This window comes from Bufo bufo, chromosome 9, assembly GCF_905171765.1.
Source record: "Bufo bufo chromosome 9, aBufBuf1.1, whole genome shotgun sequence".
Taxonomy (NCBI): domain Eukaryota; kingdom Metazoa; phylum Chordata; class Amphibia; order Anura; family Bufonidae; genus Bufo; species Bufo bufo.
Window position 1 is genome coordinate 212,336,636 of NC_053397.1, and position 22,722 is coordinate 212,359,357.

The 22,722-nt window shown below is 44.4% G+C and overlaps 1 protein-coding gene and 1 long non-coding RNA gene across 4 annotated transcripts in view; one reads left to right on the forward strand and one right to left on the reverse strand.

The window, feature by feature from the left end:
- Positions 1–22,722, forward strand: part of SLC44A5 (solute carrier family 44 member 5) — a 149,684-nt gene that overhangs the window by 59,931 nt on the left and 67,031 nt on the right. For 2 of the 3 annotated variants that reach the window (XM_040408662.1, XM_040408661.1), the window contains exons 1-2: positions 6,771–6,969; positions 18,196–18,244. In XM_040408662.1, the coding sequence (XP_040264596.1) occupies positions 6,930–6,969; positions 18,196–18,244 (89 nt within the window). In that variant the 5' untranslated portion in view covers positions 6,771–6,929. Of the gene's footprint in view, positions 1–6,770; positions 6,970–18,195; positions 18,245–22,722 lie in introns of those variants that run through there. The other variant, XM_040408663.1, reaches the window with a different exon arrangement.
- Positions 356–22,662, reverse strand: LOC120979719. The gene is made up of 3 exons (XR_005774369.1): positions 22,648–22,662; positions 12,682–12,685; positions 356–442 (listed from the first exon to the last, which is right to left on the reverse strand). It is a non-coding gene; the product is annotated as an uncharacterized LOC120979719 (long non-coding RNA).

Consider the following 22,722-nt stretch of genomic DNA (forward strand, 5'->3'; position numbering starts at 1 on the left):
GACAACGTCCATCACGTAATAAAGAGGTAATTGCAGTTCTTTATAACATCATATTCCTATCCGCCAATATAGAAAAAACAGCTCAGGCCCCAAAAACAGAAAAATAGGTCAGGATCACCCCTGGCCACAAGGAACTGAAAAGGGGAGGAGAAGAGGTGCAACACAGACAACCCCATAACCAAAGGGGAAAATGAAACCTCAGGCCCATAAACTTTTCCTAAAAGGAAAAGGATTAGCATAACTCAGGTGGGGGGCCTCTCCGCCTTGCTACGATTTGGACGCTCAGGTCTGCCCGATGAGGCCTTCTGCCAGGCCGAGATCCGCGGTGGAATCGGTAAGGGGCCATCTTGGTCGGCCGGAAGCCAGGAAGGGATCTCCACAGGGGGGACATCCAGAGAGTTCCAGACTGAGGCGAGATCGGCAGGGGATCTTATGGTAAGTACTTTACCGTTCCTGGATACAGCAAGTCCAAAGGGGTATAACCACCGGAATGGCGTTGATGATTTCCTTAAGACATCCAGGAGGGGTTTTAGCAGGCGCCGCTTCGCCAGAGTCGATGGCGCCAAGTCTTGGTACATCTGGAATGGCGTTCCTTCATATTCGAGCGTCTCCATCTCTCTTTGCCTCTTCAAGAGGGCCGCAGTGTCCACATAACTCAACAAGCCACATATGATGTCTCGTGGGGGCTCTTGCGGCTTAGGCCTAGGCCGCAGCGCCCGGTGTATCCGCTCCACTACGACACCCTCCGCTCTATCCGGGCCCAGCAGCATGGAGAAGATTTCACGCGCCATTGTCGGCAAGGCCTCCGCCGCTATCGATTCAGGTAAGCCGCGGAATCGAATATTGCGCCTACGGCTACGGTTCTCCTGGTCCTCAAGCTTTAGAAAGGCATCGTTCAATAAGGCCCTATGGGCCTCCAGCACCTCCGAGGCTTTGCCTTCATACTCCATGATGGATTCCTGCGCTGTTTCTAGCGCAACCACCCTCTGGCCTAAGTGCCTCAGGTCATCTTTTATATCAGATAAATCTTGCTTGATGGGCGAGAGGGCTGATTCCAGGACCCGTCGGAGAGTCCGTTCTGAAATCGGTGGGTCTCTGGGTCTCCTGTCTGAGATGTCAGATCCGCTGCACGCGTCTGAGAGGTCTCCGGCATCGGAGTCATGGACGGCAGACTCCGCCATATTGGGGCCTTTCTGTGCTACAAGCCGCGGTGTTTTCCGGAGAAACTTCTCCATTTCTGGCTGTTTGGAATGCCTCGGAGTCGTCTCTGTACTTCCTCTGACTTTATCCTTGCCAGGTTTCCCCATAATAAGGCAAAATTATATGCTTAATTAGGGCAAATGAGCCGGAATGCTGGAGGAGCTCAAGCTCGTGCGGCCATTCAGCAGCGTGGCTCTATAGTAGTTATATTCTTGTATATAGGAGCGGTATTATAGTAATTATATTCTTGTACATAGGGGCAGTATTATAGTAGTTATATTCTTGTACATAGGAGCAGTATTATAGTAGTTATATTCTTGTACATAGGAGCAGTATTATAGTAGTTTATATTCTTGTACATAGGAGCAGTATTATAGTAGTTATATTCTTGTACATAGGAGCAGTATTATAGTAGTTATATTCTTGTACATAGGAGCAGTATCATAGTAGTTATATTCTTGTACATAGGAGGCAGTATTATAGTAGTTATATTCTTGTACATAGGAGCAGTATTATAGTAGTTATATTCTTGTACATAGGAGGCAGTATTATACTAGTTATATTCTTGTACATAGGAGCAGTATTATAGTAGTTATATTCTTGTACATAGGAGCAGTATTATAGTAGTTATATTCTTGTACATAGGAGCAGTATTATAGTAGTTATATTCTTGTACATAGGAGCAGTATTATAGTAGTTATATTATTGTACATAGTAGCAGTATTATAGTAGTTATATTCTCCTACATAGCAGCAGTATTATAGTAGTTATATTCTTGTACATAGGAGGCAGTATTATAGTAGTTATATTCTTGTACATAGGAGCAGTATTATAGTAGTTATATTCTTGTACATAGGAGGCAGTATTATAGTAGTTATATTCTTGTACATACGAGCAGTATTATAGTAGTTATATTCTTGTACATAGGAGCAGTATTATAGTAGTTATATTCTTGTACATAGGAGGCAGTATTATAGTAGTTATATTCTTGTACATACGAGCAGTATTATAGTAGTTATATTCTTGTACATACGAGCAGTATTATAGTAGTTATATTCTTGTACATACGAGCAGTATTATAGTAGTTATATTCTTGTACATAGGAGGCAGTATTATAGTAGTTATATTCTTGTACATACGAGCAGTATTATAGTAGTTATATTCTTGTACATAGGAGCAGTATTATAGTAGTTATATTCTTGTACATAGGAGCAGTATTATAGTAGTTATATTCTTGTACATAGGAGCAGTATTATAGTAGTTATATTCTTGTACTTAGGAGCAGTATTATAGTAGTTATATTCTTGTACATAGGAGGCAGTATTATAGTAGTTATATTCTTGTTCATAGGAGCAGTATTATAGTAGTTATATTCTTGTACATATAAGCAGTATTATAGTAGTTATATTCTTGTACATAGGAGGAGTATTATAGTAGTTATGTCCTTGTACATAGGAGGCAGTATTATAGTAATTATATTCTTGTACATAGGAGCAGTATTATAGTAGTTATATTCTTGTACATAGGAGCAGTATTATAGTAGTTATATTCTTGTACATAGGAGCAGTATTATAGTAGTTATATTCTTGTACATAGGAGGCAGTATTATAGTAGTTATATTCTTGTACATAGGAGCAGTATTATAGTAGTTATATTCTTGTACATAGGAGCAGTATTATAGTAGTTATATTATTGTACATAGGAGGCAGTATTATAGTAGTTATATTCTTGTACATAGGAGGCAGTATTATAGTAGTTATATTCTTGTACATAGGAGGCAGTATTATGGTAGTTATGTTCTTGTACATAGAAGCAGTATTATAGTAGTTATATTCTTGTACATATAAGCAGTATTATAGTAGTTATGTTCTTGTACATAGAAGCAGTATTATAGTAGTTATTGTTTTGTACATAGATCGTGGTATGATAGTTGTTATTGTATATTCTTGTACATAGCAGAAAGTGTTGGTGCTGATATATGAGAGAATAGACGTGGCACATTGGGGGTTAATATTAACATTCAGATCTGATAAGAACATGGAGACGTCGCTCTCTATAACTTTACTAGTCATATGTTAAGCTGATCAGGTCTGCAGGGAGAGATTAGTCATACATTTTCATATATTTGAATAATTGATCACATCTTTTAAAATGAAAATGAAATAATGATTTCAGATTTGAGGTTAAGGTAAAATCTGATTTAATTTTCACTATCACTCATCTGAAAATGATTTCATTTTATGATGCTTCACGCTCAGTATGCAGGACTTGCTGTTTCTAGGGAAATTTATTTAGAATTGCTATGTTGCAGTAAAATCCTATAGAAGACGCATTACTGGTGGAAAACATGAAATCCTAATTTGAGGACCACATTCCAGCTATATTATTCTATTGTCGAAGGGAGATTTTTTTGTATTCTTTCCATGAGATAACAACTCTGGGGGCATCTTATCCTAGAGCTTTGCATTGTCATGTTCCTTTGCTATTCCTCCTGGAAATGTATGAATCAGTTGACAGTTGGGCGTTGTCATTATACTTTTCTGTTGGCTGTGCTGGATGTCCAGTTGGTGCTTACAGTGTCGGTCTATGTGGGGCTATAAGAGGAATGGAAATGTCCAATTGTTAATTTAGTCTTACGTATTCAGGAGGAATAACAGGAGGATTGCGTCGCTGACGAGTTCATGGCTCTGTTCAGTCATATATGTGGGTTATGTTTAAAGCAGAACTATTCTCGTCCACTTCAATGGATGAGAGGGTCTCACTCCTGGAGAATAATTTTAAGGCTCCATTCACACGTCCGCAAGTGTTGTCCGCAATTGTGCGGAGCGGGTGCGGACCCATTCTTTTTCTATGGGGACAGAACGGAAGCAGAGAGCACATTATGTGCTGTCCGCATCCGCATTTCCGGAGCGCGGCCCCGATTTTCCGGTCCACAGCTCCGGAAAAATATAGAGCATGTCCTATTCTTGTCCGCAATTGCGGACAAGAATAGGCATTTAAATGGGGGAGCCGGCCGGGTGTGTTGCGGATCCGCAATGCACTACGGACGTGTGAATGGAGCCCAAAGGGGGGTTGTCAGGGCTACAACATTAGATCAATACTAGATCACATACTTACCAACATCCATGGGGTCCATTCACACGTCCACAAATGGGTCCGCATCCGTTCCGCAATATCGGGAATGGGTGCGGACCCATTCATTCTCAATGGGGCAGGAATGGATGCGGAGAGCACACTATGAGCTCTCCGCATACACATTTCCGGAGCGTGGCCCCGAACTTCCGGGCCGCGGCTCCGCAAAAAAATAGAACATGTCCTATTCTTGTCCGCCATTGTGGACAAGAATAGGCAGTTCTATGGGGGGTGCCGGGCTGCCCGAACAAGTGGATTAAGGTGAGTTAAATTTTATTTTTATTTTTTTAACCCCTCCAGCCCTATTGTACTATGCATTCTGTATTCAGAATGCTATTATTTTCCCTTATAACCATGTTATAAAGGGAAATAATAATGATCGGGTCCCCATCCTGATCGTCTCCTAGCAACCGTGCGTGAAAATCGCACCGCATCCGCACTTTTTTCACGCAGCCTCATTCACTTCTATGGGGCCTGCGTTGCGTGGAAAACGCAGAATATAGAACATGCTGCGATTTTCACGCAAGGCACCAGTGATGCGTGAAAATTACCGCTCATGTGAACGGCCCCATAGAAGTGAATGGGTCCGGATTCAGTGCGGGTGCAATGCGTTCACCTCACGCATCGCACCCGCGCGGAAATCTCACCCGTGTGAAAGGGGCCTTACATTTTGTAGTCTTGGAGAACCCCTTTAAATCTGATAATCCAGTATTTGTTGGTTGGTAGATCACACGGGTGCTGGATTATTTAAATGTCCCTGTATATAATATGCAAGCTGTACGCAGAGAATACAAGCTCACGACTTATCTGAAGCATAATAACATGTCAGCGAGATCTGACTGCCGAGCTCCCGGGATCAGGGGATAAACACACAGATGGTTTTTTTATCTGCTTGTATGTACTTATTACTATTTTGCGGGATATAGGTCAGTGTGTTTTGTGTTACCCCAGGGACGGTGCAGGTCTGTGAGCGAGCGCCGGGCATCTGGGCGTGCAGCTGTTTTATTACGATGTTTTATTACTTTTAATAAGCTCGCATTTCTCCAGGAACGGGTGCAGGACGCCTGGATCCTCTCTCCTAGACCCCCACCACAGCAGTGGAAGTAAACTGGAGGCTTAGGCTCCATTCACACGTCTGCTAATGGGTCCGCATCCGTTCCGCAATTTTGCAGAACGGGTGCGGACCCATTCATTTTCTATGGGGAGGGAATGGATGCGGACAGCGCACAGTGTGCTGTCAGCATCCGCATTTGCGGAGCGCGGCCACGATCTTCAGGTCCGCAGCTCCGCAAAAGATAGAACATGTCCTATTCTTGTCCGCAGCTTGCGGACAAGAATAGGCATTTCTATAGGGGTGCCGGGCGGGTGTGTTGCGGATCCGCAATTTGCGGGTCCGCAACACACCACGGACGTGTGAATGGAGCCTTATACAGTGTAAGGCCTCCTGCACGTGACCATATCCACTGTAAAATGGATAAGACTAGGACGTGCTCTATCATTTGCGGTCTGCATTTTTTGTGGCCTTATACAAAAGAACGGGTCCGCGTGTGATCCGAATAAAAATGCAGGTCGCACACAGACCGAAAATACTATCGTGTACATGAGACCTAACACGGGAGGATATATGCAATGTGTCATTCAGGAGGGAAGGCTCCTGTGGAAGCCACGATGGCGGCCATATTTATTCGCCATATAGTCATTGTAGAACTGGGAGTGGGTGGTGATAAGGGACAGCATGAACTTTACAAAAGATGCGGTCAGCGGTTATGAAGGAGGACGGTCAAGAGAGGATGGAGGTCATAAGTGACGCAAATATGGTTGGAGGGGGCAACGTTCACTTGTTTAGTTCATGAGCTGCGTCTTAGGGAATGATCACCTAGCTGATTTTAAATAAACCGCCTACAAAATTCAGCGCGTTTTTTTTTTTTGCCTTTTTTTTTTTTTTACACATTTTTTGAGGCGGAAAGTCTTTAAAATCGGTGCTAAAAACACAGTACGAGCCCTTATTGAATATGTGGGGTGGAATTCGAGGGGGAGTTATATTGAAGATGTGGAGGTTGTGGGAGTGGGGGGCTTTTGGTGGTTATGCTGGAGGTCAGAGGGGCTTTGGGAGCAGATAAAAGCGTACTTTATTATATTTGTTGTCGTTTTTTCATTTATTTAAAGCTCTGACAGTGACTCTGATCTGTTTATTTTAGGCTGGCATTAGGTATGACATACATGCATGCTTACTGATGGTTTGCATCCGTCAATAGCAGTGAATACAGCTCTGGAGTATAATATCTTGGATACGTAAGTAAAGATAAGTGACGCAATAAGCCAGATCTTGTATATAAGGTGTCGGATGGTGCTGGGTGGTGGACGGGCGCCTCTTTAAAGTTGGCTGCAGTTGAAATCAGGCCAGTGTGTTGCACAGGACGGGAGGAAGGTGTGATTATCAGTGTGTGGGCCGGGCCGCAGGCTTCCCACAGCCGCTGACTCTTCCTCCAGCAGACGGAGCCTCTGAACAGGTTTATTTTTAACCCAGTTGAAAGAGCGTTTTGTGCGGCAGCTCGTGTACTGGAAATAGTCTGGAGGAGAGGAGACGCTGCAGGAACATGGCCAGCGACGGCGAGGAGAACTACTACGGAAAACACGGTAAAGCCTTCCCTTTTATATAACTCAAGGTGTAAAGTTTATCCTGTAAATAACCTGTGTACAAGGCAGTGACTAATGGAGGAGCCATTCACTAAGAAGGTGCTACCAACCAATCGGACGGCTTTATTAGGCCTATTGCACACGACCGTATGGCTTTTATAGTTTTTTGCGGTCTGTTTTTCACTGATCCGTTGTTCCGTTTTTGAGTTCCGTTGTGTTTCTGTTTCTGTTCCGTTTTTCCGTTCCGTTTTTCCGTATGGCATATACAGTATACAGTAATTACATAGAAAAAATTGGGCTGGGCATAACATTTTCAATAGATGGTTCAGCAAAAATGGAACAGATACGGAAGACATACGGATGCATTTCCGTATGTGTTCCGTTTTCTTTTTGCGGACCCATTGACTTTAATAGAGCCACGGAACGTGATTTGCGGCCAAATATAGGACATGTTCTATCTTTCAACGGTACATAAAAACAGAAATACGGAAACGGAATGCATACGGAATACATTCCGTTTTTTTTGCGGAACCATTGAAATGAATGGTCCCGTATACGGACCACAAAAAAACGGCCCGTACACCCGCAAAAAAAACGTTAGTGTGAACTAGGCCTTAAAGGGGTTCGTAGAAGGAGGCTGGGGCCAGAAGGCGAAGATCACATGGTGAGGATTGTGAATGTGGTCGCTACGCGTGACGCGATGCTATAGAGACTCGATGGGCATGAAAAATTCAGATCTGCTGGAATTTTGGTCTCAGATGGCAAATCGCAAGTGACTTTTCCAGCGTAGCCATCGATGCAATTTATATGCGACTGCGACTCCGTTACAACGCGTTTGTTTTTATTTTATTTTTTTTGTTTCACTGCCAAATGGGTGTTGCAAATCCCAAATCAGAAGCGACTTGCAGCTAAATTCATTTCAACAGAAAAACGGAAGGTACTCCGTGTGCATACTGTTTGCGTATTTCCGTTCCGCAAAAGAATAGAACATGTCCTATTATTGTCCACATTACGGACAAGGATAGGACTGTTCTATTAGGGGCCAGCAGTTCCGTTCCGCAAAATACGGAATGCACACGGATGTCATCTGTATTTTTTGCGGACCGCAAAATGCATACGATCGTGTGCAAAAGGCCTAAGAATAAGGCTACACAGCGCCAATAAGGGTACAACTACATTGTGACATGGTTTGTAATGATAGTCAATGGTGTCGCACTGCGACATGCGACTGCAACGCAACAGTCGCAAAGAAATCCAACTTGGCTATTGACTATCATTATAAAAAACATTGCGCGACTTTTCTGCGACAAGAAGACGCGCCACACGCCGCATTGTAGCCCTAGCCTTAAAGGGGTTGTCTGGGCTTTTCAGGATAGGTCATCAATATCAGATTGGCAGGGGACCGACACCCAGCACCCCGCCGATCAGCTGTATGAGGAGACGGAGCCCATGCATCGCGCACGTGCCGTCTCACTTCTCTCTACCTGTCCGCTGCTTCTGTCTATGGCAAAGACCATAGACCGCAGCAGCAGACAGGAAGAGAGAGGGGAGACGGCACGTGCGCGATGCATGTGCTCAATCTCCTCATACAGCTGATCGGCGGGGTGCTGGGTGTCGGACCCCCGCCGATCATATATTCATGACCTATCCTGAGAAGCCCGGACAACCCCTTTAAAAACAGATTTTGGTTGCGGGGCTTAGGGCTGTATTACACCAACAGATTATCTGACCAATTTCTGTCCAATCAGACCAATAGTTGGTGTGTGTATAACAAAAAATCTGTTTGTGTAAATGGCCATCTGACCAACGATTGGTCAGAAAATCTGTTAGATAATCCGGTGGTGTCCTACAGCCCTTATATGTTACGGCACGTAGCTCTACAGGGCTGTCTGAGATTTTTCAAAAGTTTCCAAAAAGTAAAGAAAAAAACCATTACTCACCCTTTAAATATGCCGCACTGATCCAGCGCCGCTGCCGCTTTGGTTCCCGCCACTTCTGGTCCTGCAGCGATCACTGTAGACAATCTGTGGCCTCAGTGGTCACATGGGCATGAGCGGCTTGTAACGGCAGAGAAGAGTTTTTGGCTGCAACGGTAAAGTGGCCAATGACTACATGCCCAGCAGGCACTGGAGCAGCGGCACAGAAGTTTTGGGACATGAAATTAGTTGTCCCATTAAGATAAGACTAGGGCTGCACGACGACATTTTGTCGCGCAACAATTTTTATAATGATAGTCTATGGTGTCGCACAGTCGCAAAAAATCCATTTGAAATGTCACATGTTGCAGTGTAGTTGTGCCCTATGTGTCGCGCGACTTGTCGTCGTGTAGCCCTAGCCTAAGTGTCTGATCAGAGGAGGTCCAACTGCTGGGGCTGCCGCCAATTATGAGAATGAGGGCCCATGCTCCCAGTTTGTATGGAGTGATGGACAAGCGTGTTCCATTCTATTCTATGGGACTGCTGGGAATAGGCAAGTACAAGCGCTCCAGTATCCCCGGCAGCTGAGCGGAGCAGCACGCATGCATGACCACCACTCCATTCAAGCAGAGGAGTGTGGGTCTTAGCTCTAGTGATCAGCAGGCAGGAAGCCCTATGTATCGGGGATAAGTGATCTTAATTGGACAACCCCTTTAAACCTGTCCAGACACTGCAGGAAATGGCTAGGAGTGTCCAGGGGTGCACCACCAATGGGGCCAGATGAGGTGATCGCCTCAGGCAGCACCAGGTTGGGGCAAGAGGGGGGCAGCGGAAGGGCCATGGGCAATGAGCGCTTTCATTGTGGCAACGGGGTAAGGTTAAGAAATTGGAATTTGGTAGGTGGGGGGGGGCGTTTCAGTTGTCCCCTCAGGCAGCAGAAAGGCTAGGTGTCACTCTGCCAGTCACTGGCTGTTCAGGATTAGCTGGGCTACTTTCTTCCTAAAACAGCACCAAACTTGTCCACAGGTTGCGATTGGTATTGCAGCTCAGACCCATCCACAATGGATCTGAGCTGCCATACTGGACATAAGCCAAAACTGGTGTGGTGCTGAAGCAGACGTGCCCTTCTAATCCTGGACAATCCCTCTAAGTAACTAATAAGCCTCTGTCCACACTAGTGATGTAACAGAAGCCACCACACTGTGACTGATCCTTTTCACCAGTGACTTTAATGGGGTCTGTTGGGGTTTTAGGAATTCCTGCTATGAAAAATACTGGAAGGCAAGTGTGAACCGAGACTTACCTGCTGCACTTAGCACGGCTTTAAATGCTATAAGATTCGAGTTCACAACTGAACAACTGCAATGTGGTTTACACCTATAAAGCCATAGCCCCGGATCCATCACACGAACGAAACCATCAGCTCCCGATAGACCGTAATGACTTATAACCATTGGGTTCTGCCCGAAAAAAATATTGTTATATATCACTGTATTCTCCGCCATGTGACGGAATCTGCGACATAGGCTCCTGACGGAGCTTCCAATGTAGCTGTGAACGCTGCCTGATTGGGATCTTCACTTTTGACCATCGCTCCGTGTAAACATTCCTACGTGACTGGTTCAGATAAGAAGCCAAATCTCGTTAAAAAAGTATTTTCCCCGAATACAATGGCTCAGAGGTCTTGACAAGGGACTAGAGCTACTTCACATTCAGGGTATGTTCACACGTGGTGTAAATGCCGCAGACTTGCTGGCATGGATTTATGTGTGGCAAATCTGCAGCGTTTCACGGTGCCAGCAACGTGGTTGAGATTTTAAGACATGTGCGGCTTTTAATGCCAAACCGTACCTGATTTGACTGCGGAAAATTCAACCCTCTATGGGGTTTTCCAATGAGTTGGTTCTAACACTGTGCAGGTTAGCGCTGCTCTCTACTTCCCGATCCCTTCTCGACGCACCGCTATGATGACCAGCCTCAGATAGTGATTGGCATAACGGGCATTTCCTGTGTGTCAAGAAAAGAGAGCAGCGGGGACCCAGGCAGCGCTGGAAGAGGAGCGGCTGGGGATGGTGTTTTGTTTAATTCCCTCTGTGCCCACGACCACCATCTATTCTCAATGGTAAACCCCTTAAGATACCACATATATTTTGATTTCCCCGTACCCATTGAACCCATAGAGACAATCCTGGCAAATTCAGGCAGAGATGGGGGGGATAACATTAACCCAGCCCACAAGTGGTCGTTCCCAGACAGAGCTGGGTGTTCCTGGGGGTGGGTAGCAGAATCCATAGCAGGATTCTTCGATAACCCGAACTTTGGACGCCGAACATAAAAACACAAGTTCGCTCAACACTAGTGCCTACATGAACGACAGGATCACCTGATGAACGAGCGTTTCATTCGTTCATCAGGTGATCGGCGGCAAATTTACAAATGCAGATTGCCGGAAATGACCTTATCTTGCCTTATTCTGGGATGGAGGCATCAACTGAGACATTGGTTCTGGGCACTTTATGTAACCCCTGCCTATTTACCAGTTACTTGAAGGGATATTCCCAGGTTCTGGTATAATATATAATGCAGTCACCAATCACTTTATTTAGTCCAGTGGCAGGACTGCACCTCCAGTGCCCCAGTAGATCACTGCTAAAAAGCTAATTTGGTGCCAAAAGAGTGAATGCTTTTTCTTATGCATTATGTGTGATCCCAATCGCTCTCTATAGGTGACGCAGTTTTGGCTTATTTACTGTGCCCTACTCAGAAGGATGAAGGCGTTTCCATCCCCTCTGAGGGAGGCGCTGTGCAGTTTTGGTTGCATCATCCAAGTGAGTCTGGCCCAAGCTGCCAAAGTAAGAGGAGCTGCATGGGTCTGTGCAGTGTGAGGTTTACTATCAGGATCCTCCATCCCTCTATTCTGTGGTCAGGTGCCAAACTCCTGAGAGGAGTAACCCTGAGAGATAGCAGGAAAGATATCCATAGACTGTCTAGGATCACAAGAGACTGTGCGTGATGGCAAAGGTAATGCTCGTTTATGGCTATGGACTTTGCTGCTTTGTGGAGAGGGTATGATGCCTTACCCCGGGACTTGCAGAAAGAGTTAAGAGAACAACACACCTCTGGTCGATTTTAATAGATTGCAAAGTGTTAAGAAAGAGACTCAGGGACTACTACTACCATTATTGTTGCTGCCTATGCCTCTTGCACCCTGCCAAAGACCCACCATCAAGGGCACTCCAACTACCACCAATACCAGGGTGCGCCCTCCATTTACTGCACGGCCTTAGGAAGTGCCAGAGGGAGGACGGCCCTGTGAACTGTGAGTACAACTACTCCTCTTGGGACCACAATCACCACTCCCATCCTCGCATCCCTTCTGTTTCACTTCACACCAAACAGCTCTAAAAATCTCAACGCTGTGGGCTCACGTGACAGCTGTCAGTCGAGGCCAACCTCCACAGGCGGTGCACAGGCAAAAATGCTGTATTATTATTGATCACTTGATCACTAGGGATTCCAGCAGCAGAACACCCAGTGATCAACGTAACATTGGGGGACCCTTCTAACAATAAGATTTTGTCGGAGTTGGACAGTTCTTTTAACACCGTTTCATAATTATTTTTTTTTATCTGTAATTCCCCTGTTCTCAGAATCACTGCAGCCTGGCAGGATGTTTACAAGCAGAACTTCCTCTCTTCATCAGCTTCCGGTTCGGTTTTCTAACCAAACCCAGCATGCTTTGCTTTGTGACGTTTCTCTGGGCTTGCTCTGCCTACCACATTGTTCATGTCCCTACACCTCTCCATGTTAGCTAGGCAGAGCAAGCCTGTGAATTATTACAGAGCAAAGCATGCTGCGATTGGTTACAGAGCACAGCAGGAAGCAAATGAAAACAGGAAGTTCTTCTTGTAAACATCCTGCCAGGCTGCAGTGATGCTGAGAGCAGGGAAGGAAAGTGCTGTCATGGAAAACTGGTATATGGGGCCAAAATATGCAGTGTTTTGGATACTCTGGGCAGATGAAAACAATTTCTTTATAAAACCGGAGAACGCCTTTAAGAGTCTGTTTACACAAAGCCATTATAATTCAGATCTGAACCACTGAGAATATTAGTTTTGATAATGTCTTCAAGTAAATGAAATTAAAACAATAAACTATGAAAAACATCATTCAAGAAATTGATTGTTCTCATATAAGATTAGTGCAGTCTCGTTGCCATTTATTGTTTTGCATGTTAGTGGTTAATAGTCGTCTTGAGCATTAATTATCACTGTTCTGCTTTATGTAAAGCGATCTTGAAGGGGATCTCCACTTTATATCACTGTGTAATTTTTACGTCTAAAATCCTGTGCTGATTAATTTCATAATATATTTTTATAGCTCTCTAGACTCAGTCTGATAGAGCTCCCAATCTCCCGCATAGACATACTGACACCACTAGGGGGAGCTTAGGAGCATACTGTCTTATTTCTAAATTCAGTGTATAAACAGTATACTGTAAGCTCGCTCTAGTGGTGGCAAACAACATGCTATATGTTACATCTATGTCTATGAAGGAGATTTGGAACTTTCTGTTAGACAAAAATGGCCCAGATTTACTTTATGTAGTAACTAGTGTTTGCTCCAAAAATCTATCTAAAAAGTGGCACAATTTGGCGCAGTTAGGGTTGCTAAAAAAAATTCTAAAGTGCTCGACAAGGGAGTGCTATTTAGCAAATGGGCGGGACTTTAGGGAAAGAGGTGGGACCTAAGATGCGCCATTGTGCCACAATTTTGGAATAATAAAAAAATTCTCAGAGTAAGGGCTCATTCAGACAGCCATAGTGTTTTGCGGTCCGCAGATTGCGGATCCACAAAACACGGATACCGGACCGCAAATGGCCGGCACTATGATAGAAATGCCTATTCTTGTCCGCGATTGCCATGTGCTGTCCGCATCTTTTGTGGCCCCATTAAAATGAATGGGTCCGCACCCGCTAAAAAAAAATTGCAGAACAGATTCGGACCCGTTCATATGGTCGTCTGAATGAGCCCGAAGCCGACCAAAGAAGGTTGGTGTAGAGTCCGATCTGGTTCAGGTCTGGACAGCCGGAAAAATGTCATGAAGTGCTGTCATGAAGTGCTCAGTTAGGCCTCATGCACACGACCGTTGTGTGCATCCGCGTCCGTGGTTCCGTTTTCCGTTTTTTTTTCGCGGCTCCATTGACTTTCAATGGGTCCGTGGAAAAATCGGAAAATGCACCGTTTGGCAGCCGCATCTGTGACCCGTGTTTCCTGGCCGTGAAAAAAATATGACCTGTCCTATTTTTTTCACGGTCAACGGTTCGCGGACCCATTCAAGTCAATGGGTCCGTGAAAAATCACGGATGCACACAAGATTGTCATCCCCGTCCGTGATCCGTGTCCGTGATCCGTGTCCGTTTTTCCTATCATTTTCAATGCAAACTTGACTTAGTTTTTTTTTTTCACTTTTCATGTCCGTGGATCCTCCAAAAATCAAGGGAGACCCACGGACGAAAAAACGGTCACGGATCACGGACCTACGGACCCCGTTTTTGCGGACCTTAAAAAAAAACGGTCGTGTGCATGAGGCCTTAGTGTGTGACTGTGATTCAAGATCTCTGCTTCCTGTAAATAAATGGAAACACTCTTGTTTATAGCCAGAGGTGTAAAGCCCGTCTGATTATGTGATTTGCTACAGTGTTTCATCAATCTCTCTTGGTAGCGTTGTGAGAAGCATCTTTTCAGGTCAGGGTTTCAGCCTCTGGGATTGCCTGACAGGAAGCAGAGATTTTGAAAACTATTGAAGCATATACAAGTCAAGGGAGTTATTTCCAGTTCAGAAATGTCTGGCGTCTCTGTAATTCTGTGCACCTACAGGAGGGGTAGTGACTGTAGCGTATGATTGATAAGGGATCTCCGATACAACAATGGGTGCAAAGTCTCGTGGTTAATAAGTTAGACATTTAGAAGCCATGCATTGAATAGCATACAGTAGCGGTGACCCTGGATCTCCAGTTTTTGCTGTAGAGCCTCATACAGACTTAAGGCACAGGACGCTGTTTTATACTAATTGCATTAACTTTTCACAGCGGCCTGCCGCACATCGGAGTTTGCATTCAGTTCACAAGAGAATATAACCGGAGAAGCTTCAGAGAGAGGGGGCTGAAATAAATAAGAAGCCCGGGTGACTCTGTGACTAAATGATGACTCCATAGCTGTTATTGATTGCTGCTTAATTTAGCTACACGTCATTTTGTATTATACTTTAGTATAATTGCATTCACAGAGATAGCAAAGCGGAATTTGTCATGTAACCTTTTATACCATAGTGGGCCCTAAATTTTCAGGAGAAACAAACCCATTTGAAGTTTCCTTTGGAGCCAATCACTCGCCTCTAGGATCTATTTCTTTAAATTAAAAACGATTAGACTTTATTGATGATATGGGGGTTGGGCCCCAAGAAAAATTTCCTCTGGTGGACCCAAGGAACCCCAGCCCAACACTGCAGATAACCTACTACAAAAAATTTTGAACACAGCAGATTTTTTTTTTAACACGGGACATAACGTGTCTGGCATTCATCTGAAAAGGACACTTAGGAGGCGGTGACACGGCTCTCTTACAATGCTCCTCCCACATGTCCTTTCCAGTTTTATGCCAGGCATAAGTATACCGCCCCATGAACACAGTTTCTTGGATCTATTAGCACCTGCTAGTTTAACCCTTAAGGGGCACATAGTACAGCTTGGAACCACACAATATGGCCTGTGATATCACAAGACATGGACCCTCAGAGTGTACCCTGTCTCTATATGCCAGGTTTACATCATCTCCGCGAATGCCAGCCTTGAGCGTGCAGGTCCTATTGTACATGGAGGGAGGTGCACACATGAAATATATTGCTCCACCTTAAAATGTATATTTAGAGAATGATGCTGAACAGAGAGCGAAGAATTTCTGCTCAACGCCTACCCTTGTGATAACAGATTCCACGCTATGTTCCTGTAACCGGCTGAAGTGCAAACATAAGTTGTGATTAATATAACAATGATGGGGATCACACCCAAGCCATCCACAGCAGGGATCGGTAATAATGCTATTCAGGGCCAATTTCAGAAGGTGGCAAACTGGACATTTGCACAGGGCACCTGTTTTCTAGGGTGACCTCAAGGCACTGGACTCCCAGGAGCATCCTGAGAGTGAAGTGTATACATTTTTAATGCCCTGGAGCACAAGAGCCTTTATCATAAACCCCTTCAGTGCCTAGACCACCACGGACCATTCAGGCGTTGTATGGCAGTATTATTTAGAGTCTGGTAGTTTTATGTGTAAACTGGGTCAGAGTCATGCGGGCTATATGGTAGTATGATTTGGAGACAGTATTAAGGGATTGTTTGGACAATGTGTGGCCATATTGTTTGTCCATTGAATGGCAGTTTTTGTATGGACAATGTGTCCGTGTCTTGTGGAGGCTATATGGTAGTATTATTTGGACACCATGTGGGGGGACTATTTTGGCAGTGTATGGCACTATTATTTGGGCACTGAATAACAGTATTGTCATTGTCATGTGGGCACTATATGGTAGTATTATTTTGACATTTTATAGAGAGATTATTTAGGCAGTATTATTTGGGGACAGAATGGCAGTACTGTATGGAAAATATGTCGGTGTCATGTGTGGGCTATATGGTAGTATTATTTGGACACTATAGGGAGGAACTATTTGGGCAGTGTATGACACTGTTATTTGGCCTCTGAATGACAGTATTCTATGGAAAATATGTCATTGTCATGTGGGCACTATATGGTAGTAATTTAAAAATTTTATTGAGAGATAATTTAGGCAGAGCATGGCAGTATTATTTGGGGACTGGATGGCAGCACAGGGATGCTCAACCTGCAGCCCTCCAGCTGTTGAAAAACAACAACTCCCAACATGCCCTAATAGCTGTAGGCTGTCCAGGCATGCTGAGAGTTATAGTTTTGCAACTGCTGGAGGGCCGCAGGTTGTGCATCCCCGGTATAGAAAATATGTCAGTCTCATGTGAGGGCTATATGGTAGTAAAACAATATATGGGGGGGGGGACTATTTGGGCATTTTATGGCAGTATTATTTTGGGACTGAATGGCAGTATTGTATAGAAAATATGCCAGTGTCATGTGTAGGCTATATGGTAGTAAAATTTGGACACTATATGGAGGGATTATTTGGGCAGCGGATGGCAGTATTTTTGAGCACTTAATAGCAGTATTGTATGGAAAATATATGTCCGTATCATATGGGCACTCTGTGGTGTTATTTGGACACTTTATGGAGGAATTATTAAGGCATGGCAGCTTTACTTGGGCACTAAGTGGCATTACCGGTATATGGAAGTATTAATTATGTTGGTATTTGGCTCTAAAATTTCCTCCATACACTTTCCTGGGCCTATTTTTTTATAAATCCACCCCTGACTGTAATTATATGTCTAATCAAAGGTGACAATCAGTTGTACCGGTTATACAACTGCAACTCCCATCATGTCTGTCAAGGTAAAAAATAATGGATGGCAGTGATATGAGTGAACGAGTTAAAATGTAACCAATGCCTTTACTAGTGTGTACAGAGAACGATAGACCCGCAGCTCATTGCACCCGAAAAGGGACGTCACTTACGGGTGACACAAATTATAGCTTAAATAAACAACCCCATTCAAGGCAGCCCGATTAAAGCTCTGTCATTACAGAGATACTTGTTTCATGAATAGAATTCCAGAAGTGCAGTAAACACTGTCACAGAAGGTAAAAGCTGGAATGTACGGTGGGAGTATAAAGCGGTAGCTAGATTTTTCAAAAACTTCAAAAGTCTTTGTTCGCACCCATGTTTGGAATCACTATTTCAGATTCCTTTATATTTGATGGAAAATACTCTGCATGAAAAAATAATACAGAATGCTGCATTACACCTGTGTTGTGTGTTCCTCTGTTCTTCCTCCTGGAAATCTATTAATAAATTGCTAGGAAGCAGAGACCAGCGTGGACGTGGTAAGTCTTAGAGTAGGAATGGTGGGGTATCGGTAAGGAGAGTATGGGTACTTTTTTTAAAATATTTTTACACCCACTAAGCCTATTACCACTCCCTTTAACAGGGTGCGCGCCTACACAGTCTGTCGCTGGTAGCATTGATTGGAGTGTGTGAGACACATCCATGCTAACACCAATAATTTATTCATACACTTCCAGGAGTATTAACAGAGGACTTGCATAATGAGACTGTGGATTACGAATACACATCACGTCAATGCTTTGTTCTATATTGTAGGTGAACCAAGAAAGTTTGATCCAAAGTTTAAAGGACCTATTGGAAACAGGTATGTGCGCCCCCATTTACAACATTTCATAGCCCAGTATTCAGCATTTTGCAGCCTCGCAGCTGTTTTTTTACTGGGGTTGCAGTGGAGCGAGATTTTTTTTTATGTTGCCCATAATTGACGGTATTACAAGAGATATAATAACTTTATAATGGCTTTTGATTTTGATGGCAATGTATGGATATGGGTTTGCATTTGTTGCATGCAGAATATCTGGATCATTAAATGACAGCTCCCTGTAACATTATATGTGTGTGTATATATATATATATTTTTTATTTATTTATTTTTTCATTATTATAACGCCTAATCCGTTAACTTTTGAGAAGGAAGATTGTAAAAAGTGATCTGTGGATATATATTTTTTTTTTACTCTCTTGTCCCTTCCCTTTTGAATAGGACACAACCCAACCTATGGAATTACGCATAACCCCCTTCATCACACCACAAGGCACCCTAAGATCCAACATCAGACCCAGAAAACAAATACAGACCCCCTTACCTCTGACAGACTCCAGACCAGGCCCCTTTAATGAATACAGACTTCAGACCAGACCTCCTAAATAAATATAGACCCCACTGTAAGTGTAAACCGAGACCAGGCCCCCTAATAGATACAGATGCTCAGACCAGAACCAAACCCTCAAAAGAGACCCTCTAGATAAATAAAGACCCCAGACTAGACACCCTAAATAAATGCAGACTCTCAAGAAGGAAATATACAGTATATATATATAAATAAATTAACACACCAGACCACTTAATAGAGGACCTGACAGTGTAGGGCAGGGAGTGCCAACCTGCGTCTCTCCAGCTGTTGTAAAACTACAACTCCCACCATGCCCTGCTGTAGGCTGATAGTTGTAGGCAGCCTGGGTATGCTGGGAGTTGTAGTTTTGCAACAGGTGGAGGGCCGAAGGTTGGCAATCCCTGGTGTAGGGCTTTATTAGGAGATGTTGGGGCGCTTTTTCGTTTTCACATTGGCTGCTCCGTTCCCCAGTTGTGCCCCCGTTCACTTTTGCCGCCCTGTATGCTAATTAGCGGCATAGGTAAAGGTAGGAGGAGACGGCCCGGTTTCTCAATGGGCATCTCCTTCTCCCTGGCTGTGAGCTGCCTATTCGCAGCAGGAGGGAGAATGAGACGCCCATTGAGAAACCCGGGCATCTCCTTCTTCCTGTACAGATGCTGCTAATTAGCATACAGGGCGGCAACAGCGCGGGAGCAGCCATTATGAAAAAGAAAAAGCGCCCTGACCTCTCCTAATAAAGCTCTATACTGTCAGGTAATAATGTTGTAATGTTAGGGTCGGTGAAAGGTCCTCTTTAAAAGAGCCCCTAAGTAAATACAGACCCCAGACCTCCTACATAAATATAGACCCCAGTATAATGCAGACCGAGACCAGGCCCCCTAATAAATACAGTTCCTCAGACTAGACCAAAGACCTTCCCACCCCCCTTAATAAATGCAGACCCTCAAATGAGACCCTCAAAATAAATAGAAAGACCTAATACCAGACTCCCTAAATAAATACAAACCATAAACTGGACACCATAATGAAATACAGACCCCAGACCAGGCTCTCTAGACCGAAAGAGATAGATAACCAGAACCCCCCCTAAGTAAATACAGAAAAGATTCTCTAAATAAATACAAACCATAAAAACTGGACACCATAACAAAATACAGATCCAAGGCACGCTAAATCGAAATAGATCCAAGAACAGACCCCTTTAAACATTTACAGACCCCAGACCAGACCCCCTAAAAAAAAACAATACAACCCCTCAAAGGACACCTTAGATAAATACAGACCCCCCCCCTCCATAAACAAATGCAGACCTCCTTAAACAAATACAATCCCTAGACTGGACACCATAAAGAAATACAGACCCCAGACCAGACACCCTAAATAAAAACTGGGCCAGGCTAGACCCCCTGTGATGTCTAACCTCTGGCACTCCAGCTGCGTTAAAACTACAACTCCTGAGATGCACACTTGCTTGAAATGAATGGAGCATGCTGGGAGTCATAGTTTTACCACAGCTGGAGTTCCAGAAGTTGAGTAATATAGACCCCAGATCACACTCATTAGGGGCAGTGAAGAGGATTGCAAGAACGAGGGAGAGTTGACTCTTTGGAGAAGATGGCACCCTTGACATTAAAGTCTTGAGGTCTTCCGTTTTTCTGAAAGACTACTGGACAAGAGTGACCCGATCTGATTAATGTAGTTGTCACAATACTGGGTTCTTCTGGGATTGAGGACCTTGTTACACCCAATGTTTGAACTCGAACACGAAACGCGTTGTCAGAGCCTCTGAGTAGAGATGAGCGAATCGAAGCTGACGAAGTGGAATTCGATACGAATTTCAGGAAAAATTTAATTCGTACCACAGCCGAATTTCCTCACGCTTCGTGTTAACGAATCGCATTTTTTCCTCCATGTGAGGACATGGAGCAAGGAACTCTGGGAAGGCGGGATCACGCATAATGCCATGCATGCAGCCAATTGGCAGCCAGCCAGCCCTGTGATGTCACAGCCCTGTAAATAGCGTCAGCCATCTTAGATTCAGCCATTTTCCAGTGTACTTAGTGCAGGGAGAGACGTCAGCAGGCGCTAGGGACAGTGCTAGAAAAAACTTCATTGTGCTTAAAAAACGATTTACAAGTGCAGGGAAAGATTATTCAAGTTGTAGGGAAAGGATAGGGAGGAATTATTCCACAGCATTTATGTTCAGTTGGGGAGTTTACAGCCTGGGTAATAGGAACAATCCTATTACACCTTGCTGCACTGACTGGGACCCAAATTGCCATTATACAGCTCTGTCATTCCAGCAAACCGTTCTTGTTATTGGGGTGCGAGTGCTGTTTGATACAGCTATTAACAGGGTTTATTACAAGGAAATATTTCTGTCTTTTTTGCCCTTGTGCGGTGCAGTTTTATGTTCTAAAGCATTTTTTGTCTTGTATTAGTGGGAAAAAAGGGCTTATTAGCCGTTGTGTGGTGAAGTGCGAAAATTACAGCCCTTTTTGTCGTTCAGCGGTGCAGTTATGTTATAATGCCTTTTGTGGCGTGTATTAGTAGAAAAAGAAAAAATATATTTGCCGATCAGCGGTGCAGTTATATGTTCTAAAGCCGCTTGTGGCGTGTATTAGTGGGGAAAATAAAGGGCTTATTAGCCGTTGTGTGGTGAAGTCAGAAAATGACAAACTTTTTTGAGGTGTTTTAATTTCCTTTTTATTTTGGCCCTGCACAGGGGAGGGGCAGAGGCCTGAATGTTTCTGGTGCAGGCAGAGGTCGCAGCAGAGTAAGGCCGCTTGCAGACGAGCGTGTCCGGATTAGGTCCGGATGCGTCCCAATGCATTGCGGCAAACCCGTGCGAGTAGGTACGCAATTGCAGTCAGTTTTGACTGCGATTGCGTTCCGATGTTTAGTTTTTAGCGCGCGGGTGCAATCTGTTTTGGTACCCAGACCCGAACTTCTTCACAGAAGTTCAGGTTTGGGTTAGTTGTAGTGTAGATTGTATTATTTCCCCTTATAACATGGTTATAAGGGAAAATAATAGCATTCTGAATACAGAATGCATAGTACAATTGGGCTGGAGGGGTTGAAAAAATAAAATAAAAATGTAATTCACTTTAATCCACTTGTTCGCGCAGCCGGCATCTCTTCTGTCTTGTTCTGTGAGGAATAGGACCTTTGATGACATCACTACGCTCATCACATGGTCCGTCACATGATCCATCACTATGGTGATGGATCATGTGACGGACCATGTAATGAACGTAGTGACGTCATCAAAGGTCCTATTCTTCACAAAAGAAGACAGAAGAGATGCCGGCTGCACGATCAAGTGGATTAAGGTGAGTTAAATTATTATTATAATTTTTTTTTTTCACGCATTGCACCCGCGCGGAAATCTCGCCCGTGTGAAAGGGGCCTAAGGGGCCATGGCAGCAGGGGTCCCTTCGAGAGGCCTGAGCTCCCGGTGTCATCTAGCGGTCGTGTCGTGACCAGCAACCTAGCGGTTCTTGAATGGTTGACTTGATCTTCGACTTTGTCGCAAGTGACATCAGACACCCCCAGCCAAGAGTCAGTGGGTTTGTCAGACACAACCCTTAGTTGGCATGGCCCGGGAGCAGGCCCTATGCCCTCACCTGTCCTCAACCTGCCTCTGTCCTTTTCTGTTCCCTCAGCCAGACAAGTATTATATGCTGTGGGTTCAGCTCCACTATACAGCGAGGACGAGCTACTAGAGGACAGTCAGCAGCTACTGGCCAGCCAAGATGTGGAGGAGACATCTGCCGCTTCCTTCACTAGGCAGCCAAGTAGTGATGAGGAGAGTGGCGTGGGAGCTGGTGTTGCGAGCGGTCAGGCTCCTGACCCAGAGACGGTTGAGGAGGACATCAGTGACGTGCAGACAGTACTCGATGATGATGATGTAGCTGATCGCACTTGGGAGCCGGGTGACGAAGGGGCT